The sequence below is a fragment of the Leptosomus discolor genome, chromosome 9 (assembly GCF_034619465.1).
Source record: "Leptosomus discolor isolate bLepDis1 chromosome 9, bLepDis1.hap2, whole genome shotgun sequence".
In the NCBI taxonomy this organism is placed as follows: Eukaryota; Metazoa; Chordata; class Aves; order Leptosomiformes; family Leptosomidae; genus Leptosomus; species Leptosomus discolor.
Window position 1 is genome coordinate 29,119,785 of NC_141399.1, and position 18,773 is coordinate 29,138,557.

An 18,773-nucleotide genomic window follows, 5' to 3' on the forward strand; every position below is an offset into this window, starting at 1 on the left:
GGCGGCCCGAGGCGGCCGAGGAGGCGGGGGCAGCTGACGCCAAGGCCCGTGCAGCGGCGGCAGCTCCGCCTCACGAGGCCAGAGCTGAGACGGAAGAAGCCGCCGCCGCCGCACAGCAGCCGTCGCCGCCTCCTGCCGGAGCCCGACATGGCGCTCTGAGCCCAGTCCCGGTCGTGCCGAGAGCCGCCACCCCGCGCGCCTCTCCGGGGGGCTCCGGGCAGCCACCCCCGCGCCGGGACCGGGGAGGGGGGCATGGGCAGGGCGAGCGGCGCCAGCCGGCAGGGCCGCTGCTAGGAGCCCGGCGGGCATGGCAGAGCGGCGCTAGGGACTCCCTTCCGGCCCGCGTCGCGCAGCTCGGCCCCAGCCCCGCGGCCGCGAGGTGAGCCGGCGGCGGGCGGGGGCTGCCGGGCAGGGCGGGCCGCGGGGTGGGAAGGAGCGAGTGCGGCCCGCGCTGAAGCCGCCGCCCCGCCGCTTTGTCCTTCCAGGCCCCGCCGCCGCCGCCCAGGAGAAGGGAGGCTGAGAGAGGGGAGCAGCGGGCGGCGCCCGGCCGCCACAGCCCGCCATGGCCCACTCGCCCGTGGCGGTGCAAGTGCCCGGCATGCAGGTGAGCTCCGCGCCGCACCGGCCCCAAAATGGAGGCGAAGGGCCCGGCCTCGGCCCCGGCTCCGGAAGCGGCGCTTGCGGCCCCACCGGGCGGAGGCCGCTGCTGGGGCGCAGGGTCCGGGGGACCACGGGTGGGCGAGGCTGGGCGGGCGGCGCGGCCTGGCCGCGGAGAGGCCTCGTTCGGCCTAGGGAGGAGCGCGGGCCAGAGCCCTCGCCGAGCGAGGGAGGGGTGCTCTGAGGTGACGGGAGGCCCTGGGGGGGGCCCCCTCTCCTTCAGCGTGCCCCGGGGGGGCCGCGTACCTGCAGCCAGCCCCTCGGAGACGAAGGGTTTCCCCTCCTTCCCTTCCCCCTTTGTTCAGGGTTGGCCGTCCCGCATCCAGGAGCACGTAGGAGCTTCTAAAACTGATTAAAGGCGAAATGAAGTTAATCGCAGGGTATGTGGGTGTGCTGTAAATGACATGTCAGGCTCGCTGGCAAACGTACCTCCTGCGGGACTTCGCCACCAGCGTGCACTTGGTTCTGGGCCTGTAGCACAGCTTCTCCAAGGACCTTGCGATCAATGGAAAGGTGATAAACGCGAGGTCCGGTGGTGTTGATACAGCACAGCGGCGAGCTTGTTGTGGGGAGCCGTCATCTGTCAGAAACTTACACCTCTTCGGCTGGGAAGGAGACCTGGTGTCATTTCTATATGTTTGTGGTATCTGCTTAGAAAGCAAACAAGCTCGTGTGTTGCTGATTTTCGTAGGAAAGGTGGAATACCTCTTTGTCCTTACTCTGCTGGGCAAACTGATACACGTTTGGCCAGAGACCTTTATCAAACGTAAAGGAGCTGAGCACCAGACTAATTTAAGTGTTGGGTTTTGCTTGTCAGATACTGGCAGCCCAGTCAGTGTTTTGAGCTTTCTCTTAGCTTTTGTGATAGTCATACCTGTATAATGTTGGAGGCTTTTTCAGTTCAGATAACATAGAAGCCTTTGTGATACATCTGTACGTACGCAAGACACAGACAGTAAAGAGTTCAGGTGGTTTCAGAACAGAAAGTTAAAATTTCTCATGGTCAGGTAGCTTCATTACTTTTAGGAAGTGTAGAATTGATGTATAAACAGTATTTGTATATTAATGTAGGCCTGTTACAATACCAAGGTTTGCTTTGCCTTTCTGATTTCTAATGATTTGCAGGGTTTCTGAAATCAGTTAAATTCCAGCCACTGACTTTCTGTTGATATAAGAGGACATAAACATTTTCTCAGCCTTCTCAGTTCCATTAATACATCAGGTTTACTGTTGTATTGGTACAACCTAAAGAAATTCTGTGATAAAAGATTTAGAGAATTTAGCCTGAGCTGCTTTATTTATATCCTCTGGGGGTTTTTGTGTGTTTATATTTGGGAGACTTCTATTTCAAAATCTCAGTTTGTCAATTTCTTATTTTTATATCTGCTTAATGTATTGCTGTCCTATTTTCCATAGCTGCTCTGTCATTACAAAAGGACCTTGAAGTTATTTAAGGTCCTGTTTTCCATTGTTATACCAATAAACTTTATGTAATAGCATACTTAGTTGCATTAGTAGTTTAACCCAGACCCCTTAACATATATCTGTATGTTTAAAACTATTAGATATGTACAGATGCATAGGATTAAAATACATTTTTCCTGTGGTGACTTTTTTAATGAAGATTGTTATATAAGTCCTGAAGGTCTTAGAATACAAAGAAATAGAATTTGATGCAAAATTTTTCTGCTCATTCTTCTTTTAGAAGAGTCATAATACAGTGTTGTTTTTTTTTTTAATTTAGAAAAAAAAAAAAGAAAACTGTTCTAGAAGGGTGTGGTAGTCTGAGGTATAAGAGTTGCTGCTTTTGGGGTTCTTTTGACTTGTCTGAACTATTCAGTCGGAATCATCCAAGTGGATGATAAAAGCATCCTTGCTTCTGCTCAGTGTTGAAGTAAATGTATGGTGATCAACCAAAAAGGAATAAACAGGTTCTTCTGTGAGGGAAGAAGATCTAATAGTTACATTAACACTATCACTGTGGGAAAATGCCTTGTTTTGTAGGCTGTGTTGAGGGAGGCATTTTATTGAATATAACAGTTTGGAACTGAGTTTGCCAGAGAATGTGTTACAGGTTTAAAGTTTCAGTTTTATTGTAATCTTATACTTTCCCTTCCATTTCATTATATTAAAAAAAAAAAAAGTATCAACAAAAATCCAGGAATAACGTATTAGATAATGCCCATACACCAAAAAGAATACTTTGACGGTTTGTCACCAAAGTATAACAGAAGCTTTTTTGACTGATTTAAGATCTTTCATCTTATGAAGAGTCAGGTTCCTTTTTTTTTTAAAAAAAAAAAAAGAAAAAAAAAAAATCCAAACATGGAAAATTACAGAAAGTCACTTAGAGTTATTTTAGTGAACTCGGAGTCTGACTTTCTGTACCCTGGCAACAATGGGAGACCCAGAGGTAGTATTATCTGTTGCTCTTACGAGTAGTTACAGCACCATCTGTTTATGTAGCGGTTGCATTCTGTTTAACCTGTCTTGTGTCCCTAACAAAACCAAATTTTATACCTAACAATTCTTGCTTGTGCAAACAACTTACTAAACACATTCATTTTCCTCGCTCCTTTGGAAAGCCTCCACTTGATCCCATTGTACGATGCCCGTCTGCCAAACTTCTAAGCCCATTCAATAAAATCAAAGTACTCGGTGAATATATAAAATGAGTGCTCTGAAGCTGAGCGTGATACCCCAAATTATGGCATTTTACACAGAATCCAAGATGAGAGGGAAAAAATGGAAGATTGATGGAGCTGTGTGAGCACAGTTAAGGTGTCCTCGTTTGCAATGAGTTTAAATGTCAGCTTGGAGTGTTTATTGAGTAATGTCACTGTAACTTTGTTCCTTGGGATAAAAATATTCAAACTAGTTCTTAGTCTGGAATGCTTTGAGATCTCACAGCGAGAACCTTGTTCACTGGCACTATCTTCAAGGAATCCAGTTGAACTTGTACAGAGCATTTCTAGATATGGCTTGCAAGAGCTATGTTAGAGCCTACCTATGTCTTATGAACCCAGGGCCTGTACTGAAACCAGCTGGAGTGAAGGTGTTGGATGTCTTGGTAGTAGTCCTGCACTACTGCTTTTCTCTTTCCCAGCAGGCAGGATGTATAGTTCAGAGGATGATGTGTTTCAAGTGATCAGAAAGTTTAAACTATGAGATTCATTTCAGATTGGTGCATTTCTGATGAACTTATGTTATTGGCAGCATCTCATACAGTACTCCAAAACTTCTTTGCAAATAAGAGGCTGGAAACTTAACTTACAAGTGAGTAACAGTTAACCTTTCTAAGGTGGACAGTGTGGAAATTTTTCTGTCAGCAGCCTAAATTTCCAAACTAGTCTGTAAACTTCAGCAATGGAGCATCACTCAAGTAATAAAGGCCTTTTTTAGCTTCTAGAGTTTTTATGTATAAACTTTCCTTTTTTTTATATTCTAATTTGTTGCACAGAATCTTAAGTCTGCAAAATACTCATTTGTTATCTGATGGAAATGTTGATTCTGCTCATTAGCATTTCTTCTTGTCAGTATGCATGTCTTTGGAACCTGGTTTGGGGCTTTATCTCTGCTATCCTACTCATCTGAACACTTTTTGTTTCCTTTCTCATGGCTTTGTTGGTATCTCCTGATCCTGTATGGCAGTAGTCTTGAGTGCAGCCAGGAAGGTTGTTCAGACCTGATCTCCATCTGTTTTAATTGGCATTCAGGCTATCTTGCAATAAAGAGTCTAACTTCCTCTAAAAGCAGAGCAGCCAGAAGCGTATGACCTGTCAGCTGGTGTACTCCGATTCACAATTGAAGGAGTGCTTGATTAAATACGGACTTGGACATAAAGGTGAGCTTTGCTGTCTGTGCTGCCGGTTAACAGACCAGCTGTAGGGCGCTGCTGGCTGAACAACCTGAGCCTGGCAGCTGGAGAGTCTCTCCCTGCAGGATGCTCAGAGGCAGATCGGTTAACATCTAGTTATTGGATGGGCATAGAAAGATTAAAGGAGAGGTGGCGTTTAATTTTGGAAGTGGTGTTTTTCATAGACCTAGAAAAAACCTCTATGTTTTCTCTTAAATTAGTGCAACCTCTAGAAATGGGCTCTTTATGTGTGGTGCCTAAAGCTAGTCTGGAAATGCATCAGGTTTCTAGTAAACCTTATATATTTTAGTTAGAAGAATATGACTCCTGTTAAGAACAAGCAGTCTATTACTGTCAAGTACTTAAATGTTTAGAGGGTGGGCATTAGAGGAACTTCAAGGTTTGAAGAAAGAGCCATTCAAGGATCTGTTAATTTCTTCTCCTGGGAACTGAGCTGTATCCAGATGCTTCTACAGTGACTTTGAAATGGCTTTAAACTTTTATGGTTTAGAGACCTGACTTAAAGGAAACTGGAAAGTTTAGCCCTTGCAGGACTCCCAGAGATTTCCACAATGCCTTGAAAACAGGAATTTCTTATGATTAAGCTAGGATGGACTCCAGTGTTTTGGTGATGAATACCTTGCCCGGTTTCAGTTCCTTGGCTTGTACTTTGAGCCACAGTGCAGGCAGACTACAGGAAGATGGTATTTTAAGACCTGTGGAGAATATGCCTCTTTGCTGCTTGAAGCAGATATGCATTAAAATATTTGCGGAATTCAACACTGTGGTGGCTCCTTTCCTGGTCGTGCTTAATGTACAAGCTGTATCATATCTAATAGTAGTCTGCTAACTCAGCTTGGGCTTTATTAGCTGAGCTTGGTTCTTCTGTCTCTTGCAGTGTGGTAAGTTACTCTGACTGAGCCCTACTTTTCTTTGTCTCATACTTCTACTGTCTTAACTGTTACCAAAGCAGGAGGATAGAGCAAGCTCTGGAAAGTGATACATGGAACTGTGTAGGTATAATCACTTGGGATTCAACAGACACTTTTATCAGGCTTAGAAGAAAATCCACAGCAATCTTTTTTACTGGTATTTTTTTGTGCAGACTTTATAGTTTTATACACACGTTAAGTGCACTGACCTGGAATTTGGAGGCATATCTGCTGAAGCTGCAGAGAGCACATAAAACAAACTCAACTCTTCTCACCTTAATCTCTCTGCTGTTCTGTATCATTGTATACTGTCAGTTTTGGGTAGAGGGCAATTTCCTCCAAAAGGTAGTAACGTTACACCTGAAATCAGACTTAACTCTTAAAAATATGTCATTGTTACTTTGTTCTGTAGTGGGTTTTTTCCCTGTTGAATTTAACATTGAAAAGATTTACACTGGCTGTTTTTGAACTCCAGTGTCTCAGCTTTACAAGGCCTGATGAAAGTTTTATTTTTCTTTTCTCCTTTTTCTTAAAAAGGAGAAGATATAGCAAGTAATAACTCAATAGTATATTGCAATGTGTTGTTAAGAAATTAATTTTTTTTTTATTTGGATGCTTAGTTTGAGGGGAGGACTTTTTTTCTTTATATATTTAAACCTTGTAGCACACAAAGAGTATATATGACTGAATGTGCCTCTGCAGCAGTATTTGTTGTATGAGACCTATGAAACATCTTAGTGAAGACAGTGTATTGCCTCAGTTTTTGTTGTTTTCAGGTTTCTGAAAATATGGTTTTCAGTCGTCTCTAAAAGTGAAAGGATGAATTTTAAACCTGTTAGTAAAAGTACCGCTTGTTTGTTCTTTGGTGGTTATCTTCAGATTTAAGAAAGAGTCATGAACTCTGAAAAGTGATGAGACTGCTGTTTTGTCTTTCATTTATTCTTAGGGACTGAATTTAATAACTGATAGAAGAGTTCAGGGGTGGGTTTTGGGGGGATGGGGTTGGAGATGAACAGTACATCGTTGGCTTTGAAATTCTTCTGTAATGTAATTTTCTGGCATGCTGTAATTAGTGGCTACATGTCTGTTGTCTTTGAAGAAAAAGAATTGCTGAGGTATCTGTCATGTCAGGAGTTACTATTCCAAATCCTGCTAGTTCTTTCTAACTGTAATTGAAAATCAAATTCCTTCCTAATACCACTTCACCAGTTTTTACTCTATTTGAGAACTGTCATTTGTTCTTTAAATTTAAACTTCTAGCAGTTCTTCTAGAAGGAGTCTGTTCTGCTGATTAGATGAGGATCACTGAGCACACTCCTTAGCTCTGAAGGAGAGACTTAAATCTCATGGGAAGGGTGCCCATCTAGTGATATTCACTGAAATCCGTTCTGCCAGAGGGATTGCTAGCCAAATAAATCTGGCAAAAAGAACTCAGAGAAACTCTTAATAAAGGGCCTGACAAGGTAACAGTAGCTTGCCGATCTCATTTTTCTTGTGCATGTGGTTTTGCAGAGATAGGCGATACTGATTAGGTCCATAGCTTGGGAAAGAGCACGGCTTCCGCTTAGATCTTCATGAAGAAAGCTTTGAAGAACTGCGTAGTTGACTCTTAGGAGCGTGAAGCCAAGTTTGTCTTGCCAAAATCTGGGTTTCAATGGTCTTGATTGAGGCAGTATACCTGGAAAGGCTTTGTGGCATGATCTGTCTTGGTTCTGCATGAATTCTATATGCATAGATGAAGTTCGAGAACAAGGAATAAGGAACGTTAGTTATCTGCAGGTTTCACACTTGAGCTGTGGAAGGGGGGGAATCTGAGAGCGCAGGGTGGCTTCACTGTTTTAATGAATCAGAAGTCAAGAACCAGATCCTGAAGAATGTGGGGTTTTTTCTGTTTCCCCCGCCCCGCTCCCCGATGTTTTGCAGGCTTTCCTTTCAACTGGGTACTGTTATGTTCTGAATATTTGAATAACGTTGACTGGGGGGGATCAGAGGGTATCTATGCTTTGCTAGATGTCAAGTTGTATTTCAATGCAGGCTTCTGTATTGAGAGCTGAATGCAGAATAATAAAACACTGTACAGCTTCAAGTGAGCGTGAGTGTTGTGAAGTGCCTAAATGTAAAACACTAAGTGAAAAAGATTGAATTTCTCCTGATGTAAATCAATTAAAAACAAACAGAGAATTATGAGGGCAGCAAGATGATCTTGCTGTTGATCTCTCACCTAGGAAAGTGTCATCTGGCAGCCGGTCATGGCAAGAACATTTTTACATTCCTGCACAGCTTTATTCTAGCCTAGTTGGCAAGAAGAATCTGCATTTTTTTTCAGGGTGTTTCTCTTCCTCCCCTCCCCCTTCCCCTCGCCTTTTATGTAAGGAGATGCTTTGCCATGCTATGAATGAGCTGCAAAGTAATTGAAAAAGGAGTTTCCTGAAACGGGCAGGTTGGTTCTGGCAGGGTAGGTTTCTTCCTTTGTAGCTCGTTTTGGAGTTGTATTTCTGGTTTTTCGCTGTGTACTTCTTGTAGCTTCAGGTCCAGTATGATTGATATGATCAAGGGCCAAGAGGAAGGTACAGCTTTCAAGCTTGGGGTCGTCTAGCCTTGGGGAGAGAACAGAAATCTAGGATTCTAGTAGACTGTCGTGTTTGCCTTCCTTTCTCAAAATGGTCCCTACCAAAGCTAGAGGAATGGTGTGATACCCTCTAACTGTGGCTTCCCACTTGGGGCTTATTGCAGGCAGTGATTGTGCCTGGAGACTTATCTGTGGTAAATAAACTTGTGGGCTGCTCTTTAACCCATGTTGTGTTTTGGAGCCGTCTTTTTTTCCAACTAGTGTTTTTCTTCCTTGCTTTATTTTTTTTTTAAGCCTGTAAATAAGTATTGACCACTTCAGTAGAGAAATTGAACAAAGGTACTTACATGTGTGTTAAACTTGAGGTCTTGTTTGTGCTTTCTAGTTGATGAACTGTCAAGTTAAAAAGCTGGATTTTGTTGTTATTTTTGTTCTGGCTGGATTATAGTATGAGTTTAATCTTTTTTTACGGGAGGAAAATCTGTGTATCAAGTTCTAGCTTACACAGGAAAAATGATAAAATGGCTTCTAAGATAGTGTTGAGGAGGCCTGTAAAATTTATGTAGCAGTTGCCGTTTAGCTGTAGATACCAAACCTCTAAATGTTAAGAAAATGTTCCAAATGCTGTAATGATACTGTTTATTGCTGGCAGAGTTTTGACGTAGTTGTTCCTTTAAGTGGGTGTGGCCAAAAAAAAAAAAAAAAAATTGTTTGTGTACTGATAAGCAGGCTGCTTGCTGAAAGGAAAGGCATACTGCTGAAAGTAGGCTGCAGCCCACAAATGGTTGTTTTTCCTTATTCTTATTAGATGTGGGTTTTGTAATCTCTCTGCAGATTAGATTTTTCAAAGCAGTTCATAAACTGGAGAGATTACAAATGTTCTTTAGCAATGAGAAATTGCAGTAGTCCTGTCTTCTGACTTTTAATTCGGGTGTACAGGCAGTTAGTTCATTGAGGTGGGTTAACTACCCGTTCAGCAATCACCTGTCCTGCACTGTTCAGCAAAGGAGGTTAAATTTGTTGTGAAAGCTTGTTGAACTCTAATAAATGGAGTTTCAACACTTTGGGATACCAGAACCTGTTGATTTCTTGAACTGACTGCTGTCTCCATCTAAGGCTGTCCATCCTTCTAGCTATAGTGTTCAGACACTTACCTTTTTCAAATCATGGTAAAGACGTAGTCACATAATTTGTGCCCCCTGCCTCCTTAATGCCTCTGACTCGTTTTAGTAGGCCATGCTCCTCGGAGATGTGAGCAGAATGAGGCAGATGTATGCAGTGATTTGAGGAATTTTTTTTAAAGATACTAGGTGGTTAAAAGGTATTGATACATGGAATGGAAGTCAATGGGACTGCATTTGAAATGTAAGGATGTTCAGTTACAGAGAAGCTCACTGGCCTAAGAAACTTCTCTTTTGTGTTTCCTTTCCTCGATGAAGAATGCTCTTCATAAATAATTGGTGTAAATTTTTTTAATTGGCTGTGTCAAAGAGCTGATCTTTGGGAGATGTGTTGTTATTCTTTCTCTTTGCTTATTTATGCTGTTTCCTAAGATGCTTCATGTTGTTACCAAAGTGAAAGAATGGGTAAGAATAGAGGAAGTGAGTTCAGTGGTTTCCATTTTCAGCCCAACGTACAATTGACAACTTGCATCTGCCACGGGTCAGAGGTGGTTTGAAGATGAAGGTAATTCTTCCCTTAAAAATCTGAGAATGGATGGTTTAAAGTTTTGATAGTCATATAAATATTCAAGCAGCTCACCTTATGGCTGACTTGATGAAAACAAAGCCACATGGGGTTTTTGCTTGCTTATTTTTGATTTTGTTTTATATTGAACTTCTCTAGCTTCTCACTAAAAATGGCAACGAGTCTTGGCCTTGACAGATAAGGGAGATGTTTCATAAAGGCTGTAACAGAGGTCAGGTCCTGTTTAAGGACAGGAAAGCTCAGATCTAGTTTTTGCTACCTACTGTGTAAAAAAGCTTGGTAATATGAAAGTTTGATACTTTATAGAATCAAATTGTTTTGTGTTAAAATAATTTTCTCCTTCAGTATGTGTCCTACAGTTCCAGTAAATATAATGGAGTATCTGTTATCCTGATACTTGAGTCTCGAACAGGATTGCAGGGTAGCATTAGTTTAGGTACATGCAAAAGTTGCTGAGAAGCAAGAGTGTATGTACAAGATGGAGAAAAAAGATGTCTACAGGCTCCACCCTTGTTTTCGATGTCTGCAGGTTCATTTTTTTCTGATTCTTTGTAAGTAATAATGGACTGCACCTGTGTCTTCATTAACTTTGAACTATTTAAAATTTTATGTGTATACGCACACGCACCCCACCCCCCCTGCCCCGTGGCACTGTTTGTGTGAGTAACTTGAATTGTAATAGGATTTTAAAATAAAATTGGCTGGGGGAGGTGAGGAGGAGCTCCAGGAATTAAAATTTTACCTGTGGTGGCTTTATTCTAAAGAAGTAAAATGTTCCTTATGCAGGTAAAATATGGAAATATGTATATTGTTATATAGTTGAATATGCATGGTGTGTAATTAATGTGTGTATATATATATATAAAAAATACCTGAAACTACGTGCAGATAGTGTATGGAAAGATAGTCAAGTAAGAAGAATGTATCTGTTAAGACATTACTCTGTAGCCTATCAGGTTTACTGATCTTACTCCCTCTTAATTTCAGTTTTTTGGAGGGTCTGAACAGAAAAAAAACCTTAGAGGTACTTTATTATCTGAGAATAGATAAATATCTGTGAATGGACTAGTTAGCTAGGATTTTAATGTGTTCAACCCAGATTCAGTATTTTGTAAGAGTCAGATGAATGCTGAGAATAGATGAAATTTTTAATCTGTTTTTCTTTTACTGACTTTTAAGTGTCTTTTTTACTCATTGTATTTCAGGTATTCATTCTAAAGACAATAAAAGGTACCTTGGAGATTTTACAGATAATAAACAGGCCTCATAATTGCTATTTAATGTTATTGTTAGCCATAATTCAGACAGTGGGACTTAAGAGAAATGGTGCAGTGCATGCTGGCTTCAGCAACAGAGTTGGCATACATTTCTGATCTGGCACTTTAATGCTCATGTAACTGTGAGGCTGCGCAACAAATTAATTACTAGGGTGTTCTTTTTGGTGGTGGGTTGTGTTTGCTTTGGTTTGAAGTATTTTGCCATAAGGTAACCACCTTCTTTTCCTCAACCTTTCTGTAAGATAGCTCTTTTCATTATAGTTTACCTTTGACTTCTCCCTGGCTATGAAGATCAAGTTTTTATATTAGTGAGCAGTTGCTTGAAATGGCAATCTTTTAAATACACAGGTAATTCCGATGGCTTCCAAAGATACCAGTATGTGTTAGGCTGCCATAATAATGGATACTTGAAAAACATAGGAGTAGATACTCTAGTCTTCCCTTACCAAACTTTTATAAAATCTTCTGAGCTAATTATTGCATCTTTATCTGATGCATATTTGAGTAATGTCTCCCAATCAACGTAGGTGAGCTATTCTGTAGTACTGCTACAATTTTAAGGGAACTTCTGTTCCAAATAAAGCCTGAGAGATGCTTGATAGAATTTCTAGGTCAGGTTTTAGAAATACTGTTAGGACAATGGGCTATAGATTCTCACAGACAACTTAGAAGAAATCTCACAAGACTGTTAAATTATTTGCTTTGGGAGACGTAGAGGATCCTGGTTTTAATTTTGTTAAGATACAAGGCATTAGTTCAGTCTCTATCCAAGATTCTTTGAAGCTTTGATTTTTCATCCAGTTGTACCCTATACTCTTTAATGAAATTCATTAATAAACCTTTGTAGAAGACCTGTTTCTATAAAACAGCTGTACTGCACTGACAGATCCTGAAGCTGTCTAACATACTGTTTCTTCTAACTTGGTGTGTGTTATTAGATATCTGTATAATCTTGGAAGTTAGATATTCAGTGTGCTTTAATTTTGTTTCAAAGGAAGAATGCAGAATTTGGAGAACAGGTATGTGAAGGGGTCAGAGGTGGGAAGGTGAGTCAGCCGGTCAGTTTTGTAGCAGAATGCAGCCAGGACATTGCTGTGTAGCTGTGTTTATTGGAATCAAAAGAAAATGCTTAAATAACCTGTATTGTTAGAATACTTGATGCAACTACTACAGGTATGGTGGCAAAAATTATGCTACAGTGTTTTTTATTTAGGGCTCTGAAGCAGGCAGTTGGACTAGATGACCTCCTGAGGTCCCTTCCAAGCCGAATTATGCTATGATCCTGTGACTTTATAGGTGTACATACATATGTGTATAAACACATACAGTAGTGGCACATGGTTGTATAAGAGAGGAGGAGAGATTTTACTGAACACTAGTGCAGGCTGTATAGTTGTGCTGGACTGGTGAAATGGTGGACTTCTAAGCTATGGAGAGGGCTTGTATTGTCACGCTCTGTGCTCGTGCTGTTACTCATGCTGATGAGATTCAAGTTGGCATGCGTATGTGCCTGTGCTTGTCATACTTGTTGCTGCTTTAGTCTGTGGAAACCGGCTTAGGGAGGGGAAGAGCAATAGATTTTTTTCCTGATTTGTCCACTTATAGGTGTTACCTTCAGAGAGGTGATGATGGAATCCATACGGTGTCTATTGTGTTTTACCATCTGCTGAGCAACAGACATGACTCCCCATAGAAATCAGTATTTGTTTAACCCCCCCCCCCCCAGCAATTATTCATGCAGGCAGCTTTCAAAGCTTCTAAACCCTTTTCCCATTCAGTGAAAGATCTGTGAAAGAACAGGGACTAACAGTTGGTTGTTTTGCTCCGGAGTGTTGATAGGGTTAGAAACCTTAATTTCTACAATATTAGAAGGTTAGCTGGCAGCTGTGCTGCAAAAATTTATTGGTATATATTGGTGGTGTGTATACATGTGTACACACTTCTGTTTATGTGAAATACATCTCCATCCTTTTCGGTACCAGGAGGAGGAGGATATAAAAATTTACCTTTGTTTAAAAAGTAGTCTTTGAAAGTTCTGGGGTTTTTTTTAATTAGTTGTAGAAAACATTCCTGTAGAACAGTAGATGGAAAGACAGGGAAATTAATAAAGGTAAAAGCAAATCTGTTTCAAAATGCAGTCTTTGTTCTAAGGCCATGTTGTAAGTTATGTAGTATTCTAAGTTTGAAGCCTTTCCAAAGGACATTATCTCAATATTAGCCATAGTTGGTCAGAAATATTTGCCCTTATCCTGGAGTGTCCTACAGTCCCTTGTCAGTCTTGGTGAATCGCAGAAGCTGTAAAGCTGTCTTTGCTTGCTGTGAGAGGATTTTCTTAGAATAGAAAGATGTGACTCTTCCCTCTAGTGATCCTGCACAGTTTGTTCTCCTCTGGTGCCCCTCTGTTCCACCTCTTCCTCCCAGGGATGTACACGGAGTTCTATGGTGTTGCGAAGTCCAGCCATGCCCGATCTCTCCCCATACTCCAGCACTCCCATGTCATGGTGTTAAGAGTTGTTGGAAGTTAAAATGGCCTTTAAAGCTCTGATTCACCTGAAGTAGCTTGGGGGAGTTGGGAGGCCTAGCTTGTTTTGTTGATGACTGTTAAGTGGGTGTATAAGATAGCAATGTGCGTTTCCACTGAGGAGCCCAGAGGAATATTCTGTTTAAAGTTTCTCCGCAAGCAAAACCTGATTGTTGCCTTTTGAGTCCATCAAACATTTGTGAAGGGTTGGATTAGTGGACTATGTCTGTGATTAAATTGCTTTTCTTCTGTCTCTCTGGAAGTGTTTAACAGGTTTCATCTCAAATCAACAATAGCTATTAGTTAGCATGGATGAGTCCTGGAATCCCAGGCTCCAAGTGAGTATCAAAATGAAGGAAGTTTTTGTGAAGATAAGTATTTTAGGGCTAATGAAAAGTTTTGCCAGTCCTCTCTTAAAACTCTGTTGTTTCTTAGAGGTGTATGTCTCTGTTTATTGTAAGTGGAGAACTATCAGTTAATTATTTCTCATTGCACCTAGTGTAGTTTAGGAACACACTAGATTGCTAGCTAAATGGCAATTAGGCAGCTTGACTAGCAGCAGGGGAAGACTGGGTGGCAGTCACTGCTGCCTTTGCCACACCTGTCCCTACAATAATTTTTTGAAACCTATCTGAAAATAATTTTAAATTCTGATTTAAAAAAAAAATAAAAAAAATTTTTTTAGCCTTATCGATGAAAAGATGGCAGGAGCTGATGCAGTAGTGTATGGCAATATGGCTGTCTTTGGGCAGTTTGAAGATTTGCTGGTTTTTGTGTTGAACTGAATGCTTTATGAGCAACTGAAGCCTTCAGTCATTTTCTTTCCCAGTATAATATTAATTGTCCCAGATTTCAGACCAAATAGTACTCATCCTCTCTTTTTTTTCATTTGCTTTGATTATATATTTGTTCGTCTTTTGAGTCTTTCACTGGATCTATCAAGAGAAGAAAATACAAAATTTTTTGCTTGATTATTTCCCTGAAGGTAGGTGTTTTTGTCTTGTTTTCTTTTAATGGAGCAGAGTAGCAATGAGCACATTGTAGACAAAGAGGCAATTCCTCATTATTGCTTTAATGTGCTGCTCAGGAGCAGCAGTGTGTCTTGTGTATCTGCAGAATCTAAAAATCTTAACTCCACAGATCAGCATGAATCTGCCATACTACTTCATGTTCCCTCCTCTTGTGATAGCACAAATGGCAGCTTGATATATATGAGCAGTGAACTGATTCCGCTGAAAATAAACGAGACAAATCATATGGTTAACTCTTAGCTAAATCCGTTTCCTGATTCATCTCGCCATAATTGTGGGATAAATTCTGGTTCTGGTAGAAGGAAAGAAGTAATGGTAAGGACCCAGTAAGGAAATGAGACTGTCCATTTTGGACTAGGTTATGTGGTGGGGTGTTTTTTGTGTTTTGTTTTGGCGTTTTTCTCCAGTAAAGATTTTTCACATCCATTTCCAAGAACATCAGTGTAAAGATGTTTTCTGGAGTTTAATGTTGATGCTTGTTATGTAGGGTAATCTGTGCCTTGGGTCGAATGTGTCCTTTTGCCAAAACTGTCACTTCTTTCGCTGGTTCTGAGTCTTGGAGTGTGTGAAAGATCTAAAGCAAGGCATCTCTTTCATATTTTCAGATGTTGCTGTTGAAACAGAGGGCTTTTTTGGGTAGATGTTTCTTTATAAAAAATTGGTTTGTGCAATGAGTTGCCCGGTTCTGATAGCAGTAATGTGTTTAATTCTGTTGCTCTGCAAAGCATGGGCTGTTCTCTTAGCATGTCTGTCCGTCTTCTTAAAAACCCTTTTCTGCAAACTTTTACTGTGGTCTGAAGTTTTGTGTTCTTACACTGTGGAGCAAGTCATCCATATCCTTAGAAGTCACTGCTGTGGTTTTGGATACACAAGGTTCTCTAAGCAGCCCCTTTATCTTGAAGGGAAAATGAGGATTTGCTTCCTCTTTGTTTCCCTTGTGACTACTTGAATGGAGCTGAAAAATTTGAAATATTTGTATAATAATCAGTCTGCTGATCTTAAGAGTAGTTTATCAACAGATATTTATGAAACAAGAGATTCCAGGCCAGGCGTCCTCAGCTGTGCTTTGCTGCCTGGTGCTCTGTTCCACCTTTTAAGGCATGCTTGGATGATACCAGCCAGTTCTGATCAGTACCCCAGTTTCAGTACTGCTCCAGCCTTCTTATTCCTTTTTTGAACATCTCTCAGTCCCTTTTGCTCTACTTCCTGTGAGCACTTTTGGCTGCCCTGAAACCACCTGGGCTTACCAGATCTCAGAATCTGCCAGTGAATCCTCTCGGAATGGGCTGCACCCTGTATTACTTGATAGGATGCTTGGTGTGCCCAAAGCTGTTGGCCAGGTGGAAAGCCCAGCCTTTTCTGCCTGGGTGATGATGTTAGTGCTTCTGTGCCAGTAATTGCATTCCCCAGTCTTCTGAATTACTGCACAGATAGGATTAATATTAAGAACGGCTCTGTTCTTTTGTTTTAAAGGGCTGTTATGTGGGGAAGCAAAATGAGGTTTGTACCTGACTCCCTCCCTGGTGAGGTTCATTTACCTTTGATGTAATTGCATAATGTATATTCTGTAACTAATAGCTGAATTAGAAGTTAGCATGCAGGAAATAAATTTATCTGATGTGAGCCTTCTAGTGATGATAAATCTGGTTGATGTGCTTCTTGGGAAGTAATGAGGGCTAATAACTTAGAAGTAAATTATATCCTTTTTTTCCCCCATTTTTCTTCTTTTTCTAGAATCATAGAGCAGACCCAGAAGAACTATTCACGAAACTGGAACGCATTGGGAAAGGCTCCTTTGGTGAAGTCTTTAAAGGAATTGATAATCGGACACAGCAAGTGGTTGCTATAAAAATCATAGACCTTGAGGAAGCAGAAGATGAAATAGAAGATATACAGCAAGAGATAACTGTTTTAAGTCAGTGTGATAGTCCTTATGTAACAAAATACTACGGATCATATTTAAAGGTAATGTATTGTATTGCCCAAAGGTTTGCTAGCACCCAGTTGTTTTGAATGCAGCTAGGAAAAAATTCTAAAATTGAGGAAGAGTTGTCATACGTACCAGCTTGACTTTTTTTTAGTAGGTTTATGTTTTTCTTTGAACAGAGCTTTTTCACTTTGTTTTGCTTGTTTTGCTGCTTGCTCTTTGAGGATGGAATTTGCATAAAACGGCTAGAGAATGAACAGAGTTGACAGAGGATTCCTCTTGCCATTGCTGTTGCTTTTGGACTTTGGTTTTCCCTCCTCCCTCCACAATCTGTAGCACAAGTTTGTGGCCTTTCTGGAGGGAAAAAAATATCTTCATAGTTATAGAAACAAAACCCATTCTCTGACATGGAAGGAAACCCTGCACTGTGTAGAGTTGTGTTGGTAATTATGCAGCATAGTAGGCCTGAGATGAAGTAAAACTGACATCAGCAGAGTTATGTAATCACTGTGTAAAATGTTGTCTAAGGCGTAATTTAAAAACAAACAAAAATAAACCCCTACAGAAATCCAAAAGGTCAAGTTAGTCTTTTTAACTTGCAAAACTGTCCAGGTATAATCACCTTAAACAACACTTAAACAATCTGCAGTGCACACGTTTTAGATGATTTACAAAAAAAAAAAAAAATAAAAGCATTTAATAAAAGCTAAAGCGTTAACCATAGTTAGAGCTATCTTAAATGTCTGAGGTTTTTTATTTGCTTACTTTTTTTGTTGGGTTTTTGGTTGGTTAGTTTTGGTTTGTTTGCCTGCATTTGATTTTTTTGTGAGTTTTTGTTTTGGGAGGTTTGTGTGGTTTTGGTTGTTTTTTTTCTTCCTCCCCAGGCACTTTGGGCTCCTTAAGGTATGGTGGGTTTTTGGACATTATTCTAAAGACAGATGTCTGAGAAACTTGAGTGTATCACACTTGTGCTGTGTCTTTCAGTGCTACTATAAAAGTATTTTGCAGAATTTTATTTAGTAGTGTTCTTTTTAGATCTGGCTTTTTTCCTCTTTAAATTGCCAAAAGTATTCAATTTTTAATATTTTAAGCTAAGTGGCTAATCTAATTTTCTGTACTTCAAATACTAAATTCTCATTTTGACCAAGCTAAGACACCTATGGTGGCTTTTCTGTTTTCTTAGTTGCTCAGTATTCCGTGGGTTCTTCATGCTGAAGTGAACATACAAGTTGTCACTGATGTCCCAGCTTTTCTTCTCTTTACTGGGCTCAATCAGTGGGATTTTTGTTTTGTTTGTTATTAACATGATAGACCTCTGAGATGTAGTAGAATTTACTTTCTCGCATCATAGTATATTAGAACAAGCTGGTTCTTCTCAAGATCACTTTGAATTCAGCTAGCAGTGTTGCCCTGGAGCAGCACCCTGGTGCCTGCAGTTCCAGATATGATCGGTCTTTTTTACAGTCCTTTATTTTTTGCAGTGAGCTAAGTCCTAAATGTTATCCTCCTGTGTATCCGTCATTTTAACTTTCTGTTGTAAGAGCCCAATTGTTTGCCCTGAAGTATGAACAGGTCAAGGTAAATCTTGGAAAGTGTTTTTGCTTGGAAAAGTGTTTTGTTAAATTTCAGAATTAAACGGTGATTTCAGCAGCTCTAAATGGAGAAATGAAACTTTGATTTGATGGGGGGTTGTTTTGTTTGGTTTTGTTTATTTTGGAGGTTTTTGGGGGGTGGTGGGTGGAAAAAGCTTTGTAAGTCATGGATTGAATAGAGAAAGCCTTCTTACACCAGTCTTTCACTTCTACCCCTTTTCTTAGGTATGTAAGTATATTCTATCAGTGCTATAAAACCATCAGCTAGGTTAGGGTTTTGATGGGGTTTTGTTTTGTTTTGTTTTAAATTCCCGGTGAATATAGGATCACGTTAATGCTGCAGTACTTTCCTCACCACTGTTTGAGTTTTTTCATTGCTGATCTAAATGGATAAATTCTGAAACATTAATTTTGGTTTCCTGTTTACTTTTCACACTTCTAATGTTTTTGGGGAAGAAAAATTTCTGTGTGTGAAGCTTGGGGAGGTGTTTGTGGAATTTTGGTTACTTTCTTATTCCTTTAAGAAATTCTTCTTAAAAAAAAAAAAAAAAAAAAAACACCAAAAAACAAAACAAAACAAAAACAAAAAAACAAACAAACAAAAACAAACAAACAAAAAAAACCCCCACACCCCCAAAACAGCAGCAGCAACCCCCCCCAAAATGGTTCACAGGAATGTTTTTCGTCCCAGACAAGCATGATAA

The 18,773-nt window shown here is 40.5% G+C and overlaps 1 protein-coding gene across 1 annotated transcript in view; it reads left to right on the forward strand.

The window, feature by feature from the left end:
* Positions 1 to 548: 548 nt before the first annotated feature.
* The window catches only part of STK26 (serine/threonine kinase 26), a 34,244-nt gene continuing 16,019 nt past the window's right edge, over positions 549 to 18,773 (forward strand). Inside the window, exons 1-2 of the mRNA XM_086470716.1 lie at positions 549 to 604; positions 16,285 to 16,515. Coding sequence (XP_086326842.1) covers positions 563 to 604; positions 16,285 to 16,515 — 273 coding nt within the window. The 5' untranslated portion in view covers positions 549 to 562. The remainder of the gene's footprint in view (positions 605 to 16,284; positions 16,516 to 18,773) is intronic.